The sequence below is a fragment of the Engystomops pustulosus genome, unplaced genomic scaffold, assembly GCF_040894005.1.
Source record: "Engystomops pustulosus unplaced genomic scaffold, aEngPut4.maternal MAT_SCAFFOLD_668, whole genome shotgun sequence".
In the NCBI taxonomy this organism is placed as follows: Eukaryota; Metazoa; Chordata; class Amphibia; order Anura; family Leptodactylidae; genus Engystomops; species Engystomops pustulosus.
This window is the reverse complement of record NW_027285547.1, coordinates 10,131-25,856: the sequence shown is the minus strand read 5'-3', so window position 1 is coordinate 25,856 and position 15,726 is coordinate 10,131. Positions and strand designations below refer to the sequence as shown.

The window sequence follows — 15,726 nt, the reverse complement described above, 5'->3', positions numbered from 1 at the left end:
TATGGGGATAAAACATTTATGTCATTCTTAAAGGTTGGACTTGATGGACTTGCGTCTTTTTCCAGCCTTATATACTATGAATGTCGTACAGATGCATGCCCCCATACTGGCTCTGATCTTCACTCCCCGTGGCGTCATTGATTGCTGTGACAGCCAGGAGACTCTGAGATTGCCAGGCCTGTTATTCAGCCACATTTGTAGAGATTATGAAGATTCTAGCCTTTCTTCCATTTATGGGCCAATGTTTTATATACATTTTTTCAAGTTACAAGTTGCTTAAAATATATAAATTTTGAGACAATACTCAAAGTAATGTATTAGAGTCGAACAATGATAACAGCCCCGAGCACAGCTCAGATGAGGGACCATAAATAGAGAATCCATCTGTTGTGATTCTGCTTGTGTTTCCCCTCCACTAATGATAATTATAACATATGCATTTTGACTAAGCCACGTAATGAAGCCACAAAAGCATTCAGTGGGAAACCTCCTAAATTATTAATAATGCACAGGAATTTGTAATGCAGGGCCAGCAATGGACATATATTATTCAACAATGCAGCTTATACGTGCTGCAACACATGGAAAAGTAATAGAAATGTTCATATGAGAAAAGATGAGGTATTATGTATTGTACTTTAACTCTAAAGCAGAAATAGAAGCTTTATTTATATAGAAACAGTATTTTCTAGAAGCCCTAGAGCATTATAATGTGTTGAAACCGCATGTGCGATACTACATGAGAAACCTAAAGGGTAGATTTACCAATCCCTTTATAGTGTGTGCGTTAAAGGTATATGGATAGTTACATTAAAATGACATTGGTTGATCTGCCATAACTTAAGCCTTAAGCCCGTGAGCCCTCTCCATGCAGCGGGACCCGACCGTGAATACATGGCGGGCGGTCGTGAACAAGTTAAATACGAGGCTCCCTATGACACTTCGATAACATAGCGCCCCAGGGTAATTAGCATAACTTTTATAACTGTATATTGCGGAACTTCTTATTAAGACACATCTACCATCAGTAAAACAGATGCTCTGTAAATATCTTTCTTTTTTAATAATTTGTTAGGTCAAGCTCCTCCCTGCTGCATGTGAAATGCATTTCAAAACTTAATTTAAGCACAGCATGTGAATACGTCCCAAGGGGGACATCTTATACAGCCCAGGGGTAAAGTGAGACCTGTCAATCAGTAATAAGGAGGCAGGGCATAAAGTGAACACTGCACATACCGGGCCCCATTACTATCATTGGACTATCATTTTTTAACATTGCAGCCATGGAAAGTAACTATTTAGGCATAAGGGCAAAGCTTTTTAATTGTAGTTTTTAATTAAGTATTTATTTGGAGTGGGTTAATTTGCAGGGGAGGTTCTCTTTAAAGGATCAGCAGTTTTGATCATACAAAGCAGCAAACAGTAATAGGCCCTGGTGATCTGTGTAACCATGCATTTGTGTGTATTTGTGGTAGCAACAGAACTGTGAAAAAAAGCATTTATATTATAGGACTTGGATCAATCTAGTGCACTGGGGTGTTAGATATCTCCACATGACACTGCAGAGCTCCTCCCACTTGACTAACTGTTGTAGGATTATAACAGCAGTGGGCTGCAGCAGAGCAGTATATTGGAGAGATCCGACACTCCAGTGCACCAGTCCAAGTTCCTGAACAAGCAGGACAAACATATATTTGGTATTTTTAAAAAGCAACGAGACTCATGTGTACAAATTCCCTTTATTTATGCAAATATCACCTTAAAAAATGTATAAGAAATGATGTATTCCAAAATTGATCTTATTAACATTTGTCTTTTTTTTTTATCTCTTAGCCAGTGCAGCTTTTACAGCGCTGTAGCCCATTCTCGTTGCATGCTGTGCACTTTAAAGCCTTAAAAGAGTCTGTGAAGCAGTTCCGAAAAACTGACATCTTGCTTCCATGGCACACGAGACAAGGAAGGAAGCCAAACCCCCCACAAGAGGCACATGCGTGAGGGTGCTGCACTCTCTGCATACAAAAAGGAGATAAACGTTACCATAAATAGTCAGTATCAGGTTGCATTATGTCACTGAATATATACAGTTTCTGTAAAGGGGATCTGTCCACATCAGGGTAACAAATTTGGGAAACATATAGACCTGTAGGTGCTATCCTGTGGCTTAGATACAGAGAATCATATGTTTTTTGTATATGCAAATTAGAAATTCCATGCAAAATGGGTGTGGCCAAGAGGTCCTGCTTTTGTCTTTTTCATCCATCAGTTTCCTGACCATGCGTAACATTTAGCTTATGTAACATGTCCTGCTGCCTTAAATGTCTGTGCCTCCTTACAAGTCTTCTACAACTCCCTTTTCTCTCCTCATAAACCTGCTTACTGCACATGTGCTGAGGGAGAAGGGGAAAGGGTAAAAAAGTGTAACAGTCTGCAATGCCAGATAACAGAGGGGCTAGGATAACCATTCATTATTAGCGTAAGTTTAAAGGAAATCTACCATTTGTTTTCATGCATTATGAACCAAACATACCTTGAGAATGCTGTAGCTACACTGATGCAGAAACATATCTTGTTTGATCCCTGAGTTATTTTGCTGAGAAAACAATTATAAAATTATGATGATGATGTTTCTGTGGCTGCCACGGCGCTTCTCCTGACCCTAATTATGCACTGCTCCAGCCTTGTCCTGACCAGCATAAGCCAAGTATACGTCAACACTGTGTTGTCCCTGACAGGCAAAAGTAATCAATCGCTGCACCATCCTCCAGCTGCTGTGTATGAGTCATCCAGTTCAGGCTGATTAGTCCTGTCTGGACAGTTCAGGCAGCTCTTTTATGTACAGAAGACAATCTGCACCCAGCTTTCCCAAGGTACTGAATTTTATAAATGTTTATTGAGCAAAACCACTCAGTTCAGGGATTGTTTCAGTGTAGCTGCAGCATTGTATGTTTTGTTCACTATTAGAGATGAGCGAGCACTAAAATGCTCGGGTGCTCGTTATTCGAGACAAACTTTTCCAGATGCTCGAGTGCTCGTCTCGAATAACGAGCCCCATTGAAATCAATGGGAGACCCGAGCATTTTTCAAAGGGACCATGGTTCAGGAATAAAATGTGTTATTTAATTGAAAAAGAATGTCTTCTGATAAGTTAGCAGATGTATGCAAACATCTGCAATCTATTCTTCACTGTTCCGCGCATATATTATCTCCCGACAAGTTATCAGATGTGAAGAACAGTGAAGAATAGAATAAAAACAGTGAACACAGGATCATTTAAGTGAAAAACGCAGTGAAAAACACAGTGAAGAATAGATTACAGATGTTCGGCACATCTGCTTACTTGTCGGGGTGATACGCTGTCCCGGGATCCGCTCCTCTTCTTCCACTGAAGTCTCCCCGTGCTGCCCGATGTCTCCCCGTGCTGCCCGATGTCTCCCCCGTGCTGCCCGATGTCTCCCCCGTGCTGCCCGATGTCTCCCCCGTGCTGCCCGATGTCTCCCCCGTGCTGCCCGATGTCTCCCTCGTGCTGCCCGATGTCTCCCCCGTGCTGCCCGATGTCTCCCCCGTGCTGCCCGATGTCTCCCCGTGCTGCCCGATGTCTCCCCGCGCTGCCCGATGTCTCCCCGCGCTGCCCGATGTCTCCCCCGCGCTGCCCGATGTCTCCCCCGCGCTGGCCGATGTCTCCCCGCGCTGCCCGATGTCTCCCCCGCGCTGCCCGATGTCTCCCCGCGCTGCCCGATGTCTCCCCCGTGCTGCCCGATGTCTCCCCGTGCTGCCCGATGTCTCCCCGTGCTGCCCGATGTCTCCCCCGTGCTGCCCGATGTCTCCCCGTGCTGCCCGATATCTCCCCCGTGCTGCCTGATGTCTCCCCGCTGCCCGATGTCTCCCCGTGCTGCTTGATGTCTCCCTGCTGCTTGATGTCTCCCTGCTGCTTGATGTCTCCCTGCTGCCGTTCCGCGCGTATCTTCCGACAAGTAAGCAGATGTGCCGAACATCTCTAATCTATTCTTCACTGTGTTCTTCACTGTCTTTTTCACTTAAATGATCCTGTGTTCACTGTTTTTATTCTATTCTTCATTGTTCTTCACTGTGTTTTTTTAATTAAATGCTCGATCTCGAGCAGGGGAAATACTCGTCCGAGCAACGAGCCGTTTCGAGTACCTTAATACTCGAACGAGCATCAAGCTCGGACGAGTATACTCGCTCATCTCTATTCACTATACATAAAAACAAATGGTAGATCTCCTTTAAAAGTTGATTTTAGAAAAAAAGGAGGTCAGTGATAACAAATATTACAAGATTACTACAGTCATGGTGCCCAGATCTATGAGTAAGTGCCCCTTCTTATGCTTGATTTTTATGGAAGGTTTCCTTCAAAACACAGAATTACCAGAATTAGTAACAGAACAGTCACCTCAATCTTCATGAGCAGGTCCTGAAGTTCTCCTGATTCGTTCATTGATAGTATTTTTTCTGCACCCTGAAATTACATACAACAACATGACTTTGTATATTGATTACTGGCCTGATCACAGTATAGAAACCAAGTGTACAAAATATTCTGATAAGCCATAAATAACATTATGTTATTATATATAAAATGTATTATTTACAATAGGAAACCCTACTATGACACGTGGCTAAAAGGATATAATCTGGATTCTCTCACTTCTGGCTTTGATATTAAATACCTAATCGTGGAATAAGTGGAGTCCAACACCCACTGCCTCCAGCAGGGCAGCTCTAAAGTAAAACAACAATTCAATGGGACCTTCAATTTTTCTGGAGACTTGAAGCGGTTTTCCCATGAAAGAAAATTCTCACATCTCAATCCCCTAGTGATGATTACACAATAAAGATCATTTTAACCCCCTTACTTTCCCGGGATTCACTGAGGTCGTGCGCTCGATATCCAGTAGGTGTCACTGCTGCGCCGAGGTCCGCCGGAGTTCACCTGCTTCTTCTCGTTGCATGTAAGTGCTTGATCTTGTTTGTTTTTTTAAATTCTGCGGTTTTTCTGAATCCGTTGGCTTGTCCAAAGGCCACGCCCCCCCCCATTTCTGTCGTGTGAAAGCCAGCGCAATTGCGCCAAAATCCGATCGCGTGCACCAAAAACCCGTCCGAATTCAGTGCAAAACTGAAAATTCAGGAAATCCGACGAAAGTGCGGCCACGGAGCCCTTAGTAAATGAGCCCCATTATGATCGATCTAGTTCTGTGGGGTCACAGTGTGGTTACATTATCAGGGTACAGGTGTATATATACACTTTCATCTGGCTTCTGACATTGTACTAACACACTGACACATAGAAAGAGGGATGAGACAGATCAGAGATCCATGAGATGCCTATTGCACATAGGTTGACAGACTGTAACATACACTGTTACACTGTCAGCACTACTACATCTCTGTTCTCATAGATATGTGCCTGCCTCCCACTCTCCAGATAACTTATCTGCCTGGACTTTGCATCTTTTCAGGATGTGTTTTCTGGCAGGTAGTGAGTCATTGGGGGTCATTTACTAAGGGCCCAATTCGCGTTTTCCTGACGTGTTACCCGAATATTTCCGATTTGCGCCGATTTCCCCTGAATTGCCCTGGGATTTTGGCACACGCGATCAGATTGTGGCACATCGGCGCTGGCATGCATGCGACGGAAATCGGGGGCCGTGGCCGAATGAAAACCCGACGGATTCGGAAAAACCGCCGCATTTAAAACAAAAAATCTGTCGCGGTGCTTGCACTTACCTTCACTCAGCCCGAGCCGGTGAACTCCAGCGCGTGCCGATGCTTTTCAGCGCAGCAGCGCCACCTGGTGGACGGCGGGGGAACTACCTTAATAAATCCCGGCCGGACCCGAATCCAGCGCAGAGAACGCGCCGCTGGATCGCGAATGGACCGGGTAAGTAAATCTGCCCCATTGAGTGTCTGTGTGAGCTCCGTCCTGGACTGCAGGGGGCGTGGCTACAGGCTCAGAGCAGAGAGAGAGAGAAACGCAGCAGCACGGCCGTCACACAGAAATCCAAGATGGCGTCGCGACCCTAAAATCAGAAGTTATCGGGTCGGGGCAACTGAAATGATGTACACCAGGACTGATAGAGACAGGTTGGAATTATATCTGTGAAATGCTGTATTTTTGTTAATAACAGTGAATTAGAGAATGTGTTATTTTGTTATCCTGAGTACATATAAGAAACTTGTCTTTGTGGGAATACCCCTTAAACTGCTTCGATATGCACCCCAATTCTAAACTGTTTGATACATATGAAGCATATTTTGTTGCTCTATTTTCTAAGCCTCAACTTGGAGTGAAACTGCCAAAAAGTGTGTTACTTTTTGAAATGTCTCAGTTGATCATTCTGGTATACATCAGCTTAGCAGACTTTTTCACTCACTTTTAACCCCTTTTTTCCATTTAAGAGCCATATTAGGGCTTATTTTCTGTGTGACCAACAATACGTCTAGTGGCACCATTTAATATTCTGTGACATGTAATGGGACATTGGAAAATATATATATATAGTTTCATAGGCCCTAAAGGGAGGAGCATGACTCATTTTCATTGTATTCCTATAACCTGGAGTCATGATTATACCTTCTGGCCCTACACAAGGTACAATTTAATGAAGGCCTCTCTTCACACTGCCATAGCCGGGGCGAGCATACAGCAGTGTTCCATAGTGATGCATGGGGCCAGGCCAAACACACAGGAAAAGGTGGACCATGCTCTATCTTTCTGTGTCGCACCATACCATGAGCAGGCGCAATAGGCGTGTGTGGGGGATGTATATACAGCCACGAATTTGCAACCGGATATATGTCCCAACAATGTCAACGTGAAAGGGGCCTTAGCTGTGACTGGAGTGTTGCAAAAGGGTTAGGTAGGTGTTGCAAAACTCATCCCTATCCATGCCAGGAGCTGCTTGGTGAGCCTGATCACCTCACTAGGGGTCTCCATCGTGGAAATATTGTAATGCAGCTGCAAGTCTCTGCATGTGATGCAAGGGTTAACTCTGTTCACCAATAAGAGTTCATGTGTTACTGTGATGGTAGGAGCAAGCTGGTTGGATGAAAGAGCTTGCCACCTCACAAGGGAAGGTTATAAAACCCCTTGGGGGTGGGAGCTCAAGGGTCATTTGGGGGTTCAATGTCTTGCCCAGGAAGCAGAGGTGTCTGTGGGATGCTGCCCTGACACCGTGGCCTGTCAGGAAACCAGGCCCAATGCAGAGTGCCACCACAGGGACTCTCCTCCAACACTCCTAACCCAGCCTGAAACGATTTCACAGGCTGTGTGCACACCTTCCTGAGGACCTGAGATCCAACCAGCTGGGATCCTTATCTACACTCCAGGGCTGCCCCCGGGAGAAACCTTCTCTATCAGTCTCTCCCTCCATTTTATTGCACACACCACTTGCTGGAGACCTGCCAGGCTGAAAACGAGGTCTAAGATCCTGATACCATGTATCAAGAGAACCAGAGTGGTGTGTAACAATGTTCACATATAAAACTACACTTGGTAGTAGACAATCAATTTTATTAAACAGAAACACCACTCCGTTCATAAACTAAGATCCTGATACCAAGCACCGTAACCACCGCCATGCACTAGGCCGCAATAGACGGCCACTCAGGTATTCCAGACCCCGGCTTCCTTCAGCTATCGAGAAAGGTCAGGCCCCAGTGGGGGATGGTGCACAGACATATCCTGGGCTGCTTGGGACTGCAGGAAGGTGCCTATAGGAAGCTACAGTGATAATGCTTAAATTGCCGTATAGGCACTTTGAATTGAAAAAGTTGATTTAGGCTTGGGCACTAGATCTCAAAAAGATTCACCATCACTTTCTTGGGGTGTTTGAATCTTATGTGGGATGATTGCTCATACAATACACTGCAATATCTTTATACATGAATTATTATGTATAGACATGATAATGCACTGTAACATGCCCATAAGAATTAGATAAATGATTGCGTTATAATATGTTGTAACCATCTGCAGTGTCTGTGTGCATTAGGCAGGGGGTGCTGTGCAGCTAGGCTAAACGCATACAGGCAGAACACTTTAAAATGATCCATGTTCCAAGAATATAAAAGGACTGTAGATAGAGTGGACTAGAGATAAGCAAATATCAATTAAGTTTTCATGAAGCCAAATCGACAAAGAAATACTTTCACTGCGCAATTCCAATGACACATCCAAATGACAGGATGATCATGGAGCTACGAAATATAGTTTTGTTGTTTAATGTTGCCTTAATACCTATAAAACCAAAATTTTGCTAAAGAAAATAGGGTTTGTATCGCCATTGTCGGAAAGTATCACCTCTACTAACTTTTGATAATTTTTATTCAAAAATTGGCAGCAATTTGGACATGGATGGTCATTCTGCGGCAGCATTCACTATAAGGCCCCTTTCACACTTGCGTTTTTCACGCGCGTTTTCTGCTGGTGCTTTTGACGCGCAGAACTTGCATTGCACTCTGACCCATTGTAAACAATGGGTCTTTTCAGACTTGCATTTTTTTTTCACACACACACGCGCGTTTTTTTAACGCGCTTTTAAATATCAGCATGCTCTACTTTTGCAAGTCACGCACGTGAAAAACGCACCATACAAGTTTATGGAGATGCATCAAAAACGCATTGCACTCTGAGACACTTGCAAGTGCAATGCGTTTTTCACGCATCAATTGCCATAGAAAAGATAGGCCCCTTCCACACTCGCGTTGCATTTCACGTCAGAGTCTGATCAGGGTGCGATCAGGGTTTGGTCAGTGAAAAACGCGCATTTTGCATCAGAGTGCAATCAGTTTTCAGTCAGAGTTTGTTCAGTGTCTCAGTTTTTCTTGCGCGTTTTTGATGCAATTTCAATGCAATTTCAATGCGTTTTTCACGCGCAGAAAATGCGCGTGAAATGGACTCAGGGCTGAGCTCTATCTTTTCTATGGCAATTGATGCGTGAAAAACGCATTGCACTTGCATTGCACTTGCAAGTGTCTCAGAGTGCAATGCGTTTTTGATGCGTCTCCATAGACTTGTATGGTGCGTTTTTCACGCGTGTGACTTGCAAAAGTAGAGCATGTCGAGATTTAAACGCGCGTTAAAAAAACCGCGCGTGTGTGCGTGAAAAAAAATGCAAGTCTGAAAAGACCCATTGATTACAATGGGTCAGAGTGCAATGCAAGTTCTGCACGTCAAAAGCACGTGCAGAAAACGCGCGTGAAAAACGCAAGTGTGAAAGGGGCCTAAAGGTAAGTATTTTGATTGGGGATTTTAAGTTGTGGGAATACCTAACATGTTTATCATTTAATTTTAAAGTAATTTATATGTGCGATCTATGGAAAGAAGAAGGTAATTTCATTTTTTTAATCTCTTTGCGCTCTTATTTGCATGTGAGTTTCCATTTTTCACTCCCACCTTCAAAAAGCCCAAACTTTTTTATTTCTACATGTACAGTGCAGTATAAGGGCTTTTTTTATGTGTAACAAATTGTACTTCCTAGTGACCGTATTTAACCCCTTATCACCGACACTAGTTTTCAGATTAATGACGAGAATCGATTTTTCAAATCTGACATGTCTCACAATAATTGGTTATAACTTCGGAACGCTTTAACATATCCAGGTGATTTTGAGAATGTTTTCTCGTGACACATTGTACATCATGTTAGTTACAAAATTTAAGTGATAAGTTTTGCGTTTCATTCTGAAAAAATGTGAAAATTTGGCAAAAGTTTGTAAAAATTCTTCATTTTCCAAGTTTGAAATGTTCTGCTTTTCAGACAGGAAGTAAAACTACCCAAAACGCTTGATAATTAACATTTATGGAATGTCTGCTTTATGTTGGGATGATATTTTATGCATCCTCCCATCTTTCTAGGATGTTATGAGGTGCAGGACTTTAGGTGCCATTTTTCTCATTTTCATGAAAATTGCCAAAACTCACATTTTAATGGACAACTCAGCTTTCAAGTGACTTTGTAAGGCCTAAATAGTAGTAAAACCCCATAAATTACCCCACTATAGAAACTTCACCCCTCAACGTATGTAAAACAACTTCTATTAAGTCCATTAAGTGTTTCACATGGGTTAAAACAATTTGGACCTGGGATTCAGAAACTTTCGAATTTTTGGGGAAAATACATTCATTTAGGCCAAAACTGACAGTTTCAGAATAAATTAAATAATGAAACGCACTGCAACATTTGATGCCAATTCCTCCCGAGTTTACTGATACCCCATATGTGGTGGTAACTGCTGTACGGGCACACGGCCGAGTATAGAATGAAAGCAGCGCCATTCACAGCAGATTTGTATTGTCACATTGTACTACCTATACATTTTTATTTTTTTTGCTAATGCGAACATATTATTATTTTATTTATTATTTACGGGATGAGATACAATGTATAGATAATTCATTTTGGGAGTCTAAAGCTTATTCATGAGATTTTATTAACTATTTCAAGGGGGACACAAACAAAATCATCTATTTTTATTTTGGATTTTTAGCTCACAGTAATGTAAAAATAATATTTTATCTTTATTCTCTTTATCGTATTCACTACGATTGCGGTGATACCTCATTTATATAGTTTTTGTTATCTTTGCTCAATTTTCCTGAGCAAAACCAATATTGGAGAAAATTGCATTGTTTTTACTATTGACAACTTTTCAGGGCCATAACTTCTGTATTTTTCTGTTGTCAGATCTGGTTGAGGGCTTATTTTTTGCGAAAAGAGTTGTTCTTTTCAGTCGTATCATATTAGGGAACGTAACTTTTTTTGATCACTTTTTAGAACATTTTTAGTGATGATGTTTGATGAAAAATTGTATATTACGGGAAGTTTTTCGAGTCTTTTTTTTTACGTCATTCACCGAGCGAGTCCAATATTGATTTAGATTTTTTGTACAGATTGATACGGACGCGGTGATACCAAATATGTACATGTTTTTGTGTTTTATATACTGTATTTGCATTATATGTGTAACTGGGGAGATTATGGGACTTTTATTTTATTTATTTAATTATATTCTAAAATGACTAAATCTTTTTTTTTTTTTTTACTTTTTTACATTTTCTACTTCTTGGCTTGAACAAGCGATCATCCGATTGCTTGTTCAAGCCCTTACATTGCAATACACTGCGCATGCTCAGTTACACACAGCCGGGTCCTGCCAGGAGGCGGAACCTGGCACAGAGAGGAGCCGACAGCCCCGGGTCACTCGTCCGAACCCGAGGCAGAAGGGATCAGATCCCCCGGTAAGCACACCGGGGGGGTCCGATCCACAGTGTGGACACTTACACGCCGCGATCATGCTTGACACCGGCACCAACCTAACCCGATGTTCTAAAATCTTCTTCCGACCCGCCTTAGAAAGGCGTCGCATCAGAAGAAGTACACTTAATGACCGCCGTAAAAAGCCGAAACGGCGGTTATTAAGGGGTTAACATTCCTTGTTGTGTACTGGGAAGAGGGGGGATTCCAAATGCAGTGAAATTGAACTCTGCACTCCAAATTACACCTCCTTAGATGGGTACAATCACCCGGATACCAAATCTATATAGGTTTAATTAAGTTTTAATAGGTTTTAAAAAATTAAAACCATTTGTACAAAAAACTATTCTTTATTTCAACATGTTCTGAGGCCAATAACTTTTTCATACTTCAGTGTTTGCAGTGTGAGGTGTCATTTTTTGCAGGAAAAGCTGTTTTTATTGCTATTCGGGACTGTACCACCCTTTGATTGGGACACCTTTTGACTGGGACACCTAACATGTCTATAATTTTTTTGTTCATCTTTATTTGTGTTCTAGGGAAGGGAGGTAATTACATTTTTAGGGTTTCTTTAAATTTCTAGACCACCTAGCGTATTACAACCCTATAGAGGCTTTTACCGTATACTTCATTATATGCAGTATATGGCAGTTTTGCTGGTGATCTATAATGGTCTGCTTCTAGCATAGACTCTCAGCTGTCTTACCAAACAATGTTATCAAAGATGGCAGGATGCATGCATTCATTTTAAAAAATTATTTTCCATTTCTTTCAGGTCCTAATATACTGCATTATAATTGAGAAGCTCCTGGCTAACTTTAATAGTAGGTAATGTCTGAGTGTGACATTTCCAGACCCCGGAAGAGTACGCAATGTCAATTAGTTATTATTTTTATAGGCACTCCATGATTGCGCAAGTTCAGGGAGGCAAAGGAAGTATATATCTATATATATATATGATACAATTTAGCAGAGTACAAATACTAGTGCGGCACTAGAAGTATCAGCAACCAGTGAGTTAGTTATCTTGTGCTGGTCAATGGTGATAAATGGACAACACTCAATTATTCCTCCTGCCTTAGATGGAATGATATCTCCCAGGAAAGAACAATGGACACAAGGGGACATACCAATGGACACACCAATGGACACACCACTTCTCAGAATTCTCCTACTTTGGATCAGATCCAGAACCTTGGAGGAGTTCTAGATTCTCAATGGGATGTCATAGGGTCAGGGTTCTGGTGTCATTGGATCCGGATGAATCGCTGGATTACATTAGGACTAGACATGACCAACTTACTATGCTTCCATTGAGAGTTATTTATATCAATGTGTCCATGGATGCTAGACCAAATTGAGACACAGGTATGCGTTAGCGATGCTACCCAAATTCCAAATATGCATTTTGCCTTGGGCTGGGTGGATCATAACTCCATAACTGTCCATAACTGACATATTGGTCATACAAGCAAATGGATTTTTATGATCCTTTGTATAAAAAGTGGAGGGAAATCTAACAAAAGCTCAAAGTTGCCAGGACTACAGAGTTGTTAGTTGATAGCTACCCCCTACAGAGACAGAGACCCTCTACCGTCTTAGAAGTGGGCCTTTCAGAGAATTTACTGATGAACAAGAAAAAACCTGGCATGACACACCCTATTAGGCATGTATATTCCTATATTTCATCACACCTCCCCCTTTAGAGGGTGCGAAAGGGTTTTGTTCCCCGTGCGCCCACCCACTACCTCTGAAGTGCGCCCGCCCACTACCTCTGAAGTGCGCCCGCCCACTACCTGTGGAGTTAAAATCTATTGACCAATGGAATCATAACCCACATCCAAAAATATAGTGCAACACAAGCACTGCAGTTTGCCAGCTTGGTAGGGCACATTATATTAAATGTCTTTTTCCTGGTGCCCGATATAAAAATGTTAAACCAAATTTATAAAGGGGTTTACAAGTTGGTGGACTTGCTGTTTGTTGGTCTTGTTATGTACCAAACATTGTGCCAAAAAGTGTTGGAAGACTAGAAGTTCAGAAAAAGTGTCAGGATCCAAAAGCTGTGCCCAAATTGAACGACAATTTTCCGACGTCAGGAGTCGGAATTTTTAATAAATAAAATAAAGTTTCTGGTTTGCAATGAATAGACACACTAATTCCGCCAACATTGGAGTCGATCTTACAGAATGGCTCTCAGTTCAGGTTCATTGGCTGGCATGGAGCATGTCTTTGTTAGCTCTGCTATATCTTCTGCCCTAGCGATAGTGGTTCAGAGAAGACAGCAGATGGCTAGTATACATACCTGCCATCTGGTATATATGCTACATGGGATCATTTCTAGGAGCTAAACAGCATTTCTTACTAACATTGACTATACATGAAAAAAAACCTTACATTTATCAACTTATTTCAATAATTTTAAAGTTAAGTAACTTTGCACCTGTAATTAGTAATATAATATATTTACAGATGTACATAACACAACAACAATGTAACTAGACCCCAAAACAAATACTGGGAATTTCTGTAAAGACCTCCTACATGTAAGCAACAGAGACCTTATGATGTGTACAGCGCTGTGGAATATGATGGCGCTATATAGATAAAGGCTTATCATTGTTATTATTAATAATAGCAGTAGTAGCAAAGTTCTGACTTTTTGACTGTATGACTTGATGAACTGTATCCAGACCCTCATATGACTATTAAGAGTTTATTTGTTTACTTTCAAAGTTTCATAACTTTATTCCCAGGATTAATTCCATGGATTCTTCTCCTTACAGACTAAGCTCCATCCTGCGCTCCATTGACTTCTATGATACATTTAGACAGGTAATTCCGGCAGAAGGGGGCAGATTAGGTGTCAGATCTGTTGCCAGTGTAGCTCTGTACTACTTCTCATGACTAGTTCACACCCAGCAGAACATTCATATTGCTCATCATGCAGCTGAGTGTCTGTCTTAGTTGTAGTTGTAGTGATGGGTCACGAATCAGCAGCCAGGAACCTCACATATACTCCTGACTTTCTTGATACTTGCTGTACTATTTACTCAATTGATATTGCTCATTCTCAGACCCTTGCTACATTTTTGACTATTCTATGCTGTACCTTTCTTTACCTTGCTGCTATCTTGGTTATGACCTGTGTGTCCTTAACTACACTCATGTCTGTATCTCTTTGTTTGTTTTATTGGGAATCAAAGGGGTCTAAAAGGGGATCCTATCCTCTACCCTTAAAGGGAACCTGCCATAAGCAACTGGCCTAATAAACCACAACTAGATTATTGTCAAGCAGCGTAACACCTCCTAGTTTATGTTTATTTCGTGGCGCATAGCGGTGGCATCTTCCTGAAAATCAACTTTGAAGTGAGATGTAAATTGGTTGTATAAAGTCAAGGAGGTGGAGAGTTTAACATTTAAGACAAAGTGGGGATTTCTGAACACCACCTCCTCTGTGACTGACATCATGCATTGTACTTCAGGTGATCCGGTAACCGATGTCTCTGGATGCAGGACAATTATTTACAGTGAAGGCGGCTTTCTGATTTCAGTGTTATAATCTCCGCCTCCTTGACTTTATAAAACCAATTTACATCTCACTTCAAAGTAGATTTTCTGGAGGATACCACCATACTGGGTCATGAAAGAAACATCAACTAGAAGCTGCTCAGCTGCTTAACAACATACTGATAGAGGTTTATTTCTAATGACAGGTTCCCTTTAACACTATAGAGTAAACTTAATCAAATCAAATCTAAATAAAATAAAGTACGATATATATTGTCACTCACCCCAAGGTAATGGCCATCAATGAATACAACAGGTAGAGATGGCATTTCAGATACCCGGCGACATCTCTCGTCAAGCTCTTTACCGTATTCACTATTGAGAGCAATATTCTTTTCCTCAAACTTTACTATGTGATTCTGGAAGATTTTCCGGACCATTTCACACCTCTCAAAAGTGTTCCTTACCACGCGCAGACTTGTCGTGTAAATTACGATGCGTCCGTATTCTAAGGTCGTACTGGACTGCAACAAAATACAAGATCAGTATTAAAAGGTACATGTTATTTTCACATTGAGGCAAAATTTACTGATCAGATCACAACAAAAATATTTTTAAAACGTCTCATTTTTTTAAAGAAGAATAACAGTCAACAAAATCCATCATGATACACCAGGGGCACGTAACAGGGTTTGCTCATAAAAGAAAATTCTCAAATTTCAATCTCGTAGTGATGTTAACACAATAAAGATCATTTTTAACCCCTTACTTTACAATTTTACTCAGTTTATCTCCTATCGGTCAGTGATTGCAGGGTGTGGGTGGGGACTCTCCAAGCAAATACTTCATGATCCATCTAGTGCTGTGAGCTGACAATGTGGTTAGATAATCAGGGTACAGGTTTATGTACACTTTAATCTGGGTTCTGAACATTCACTAG

At 41.6% G+C, this 15,726-nt stretch overlaps 1 protein-coding gene across 1 annotated transcript; it reads right to left on the bottom strand.

Annotated features, from left to right (window-relative positions):
• Nucleotides 1–1,807: 1,807 nt before the first annotated feature.
• Nucleotides 1,808–15,316, bottom strand: LOC140112250 (glutaredoxin domain-containing cysteine-rich protein 1; the record flags this gene model as incomplete). Its single annotated transcript, XM_072132444.1, has 3 exons — nt 1,808–2,009; nt 4,412–4,477; nt 15,071–15,316. Coding segments are annotated over 3 exons (492 nt in total), but the record flags the coding sequence as incomplete, so codon positions are not given.
• Nucleotides 15,317–15,726: the final 410 nt, after the last annotated feature.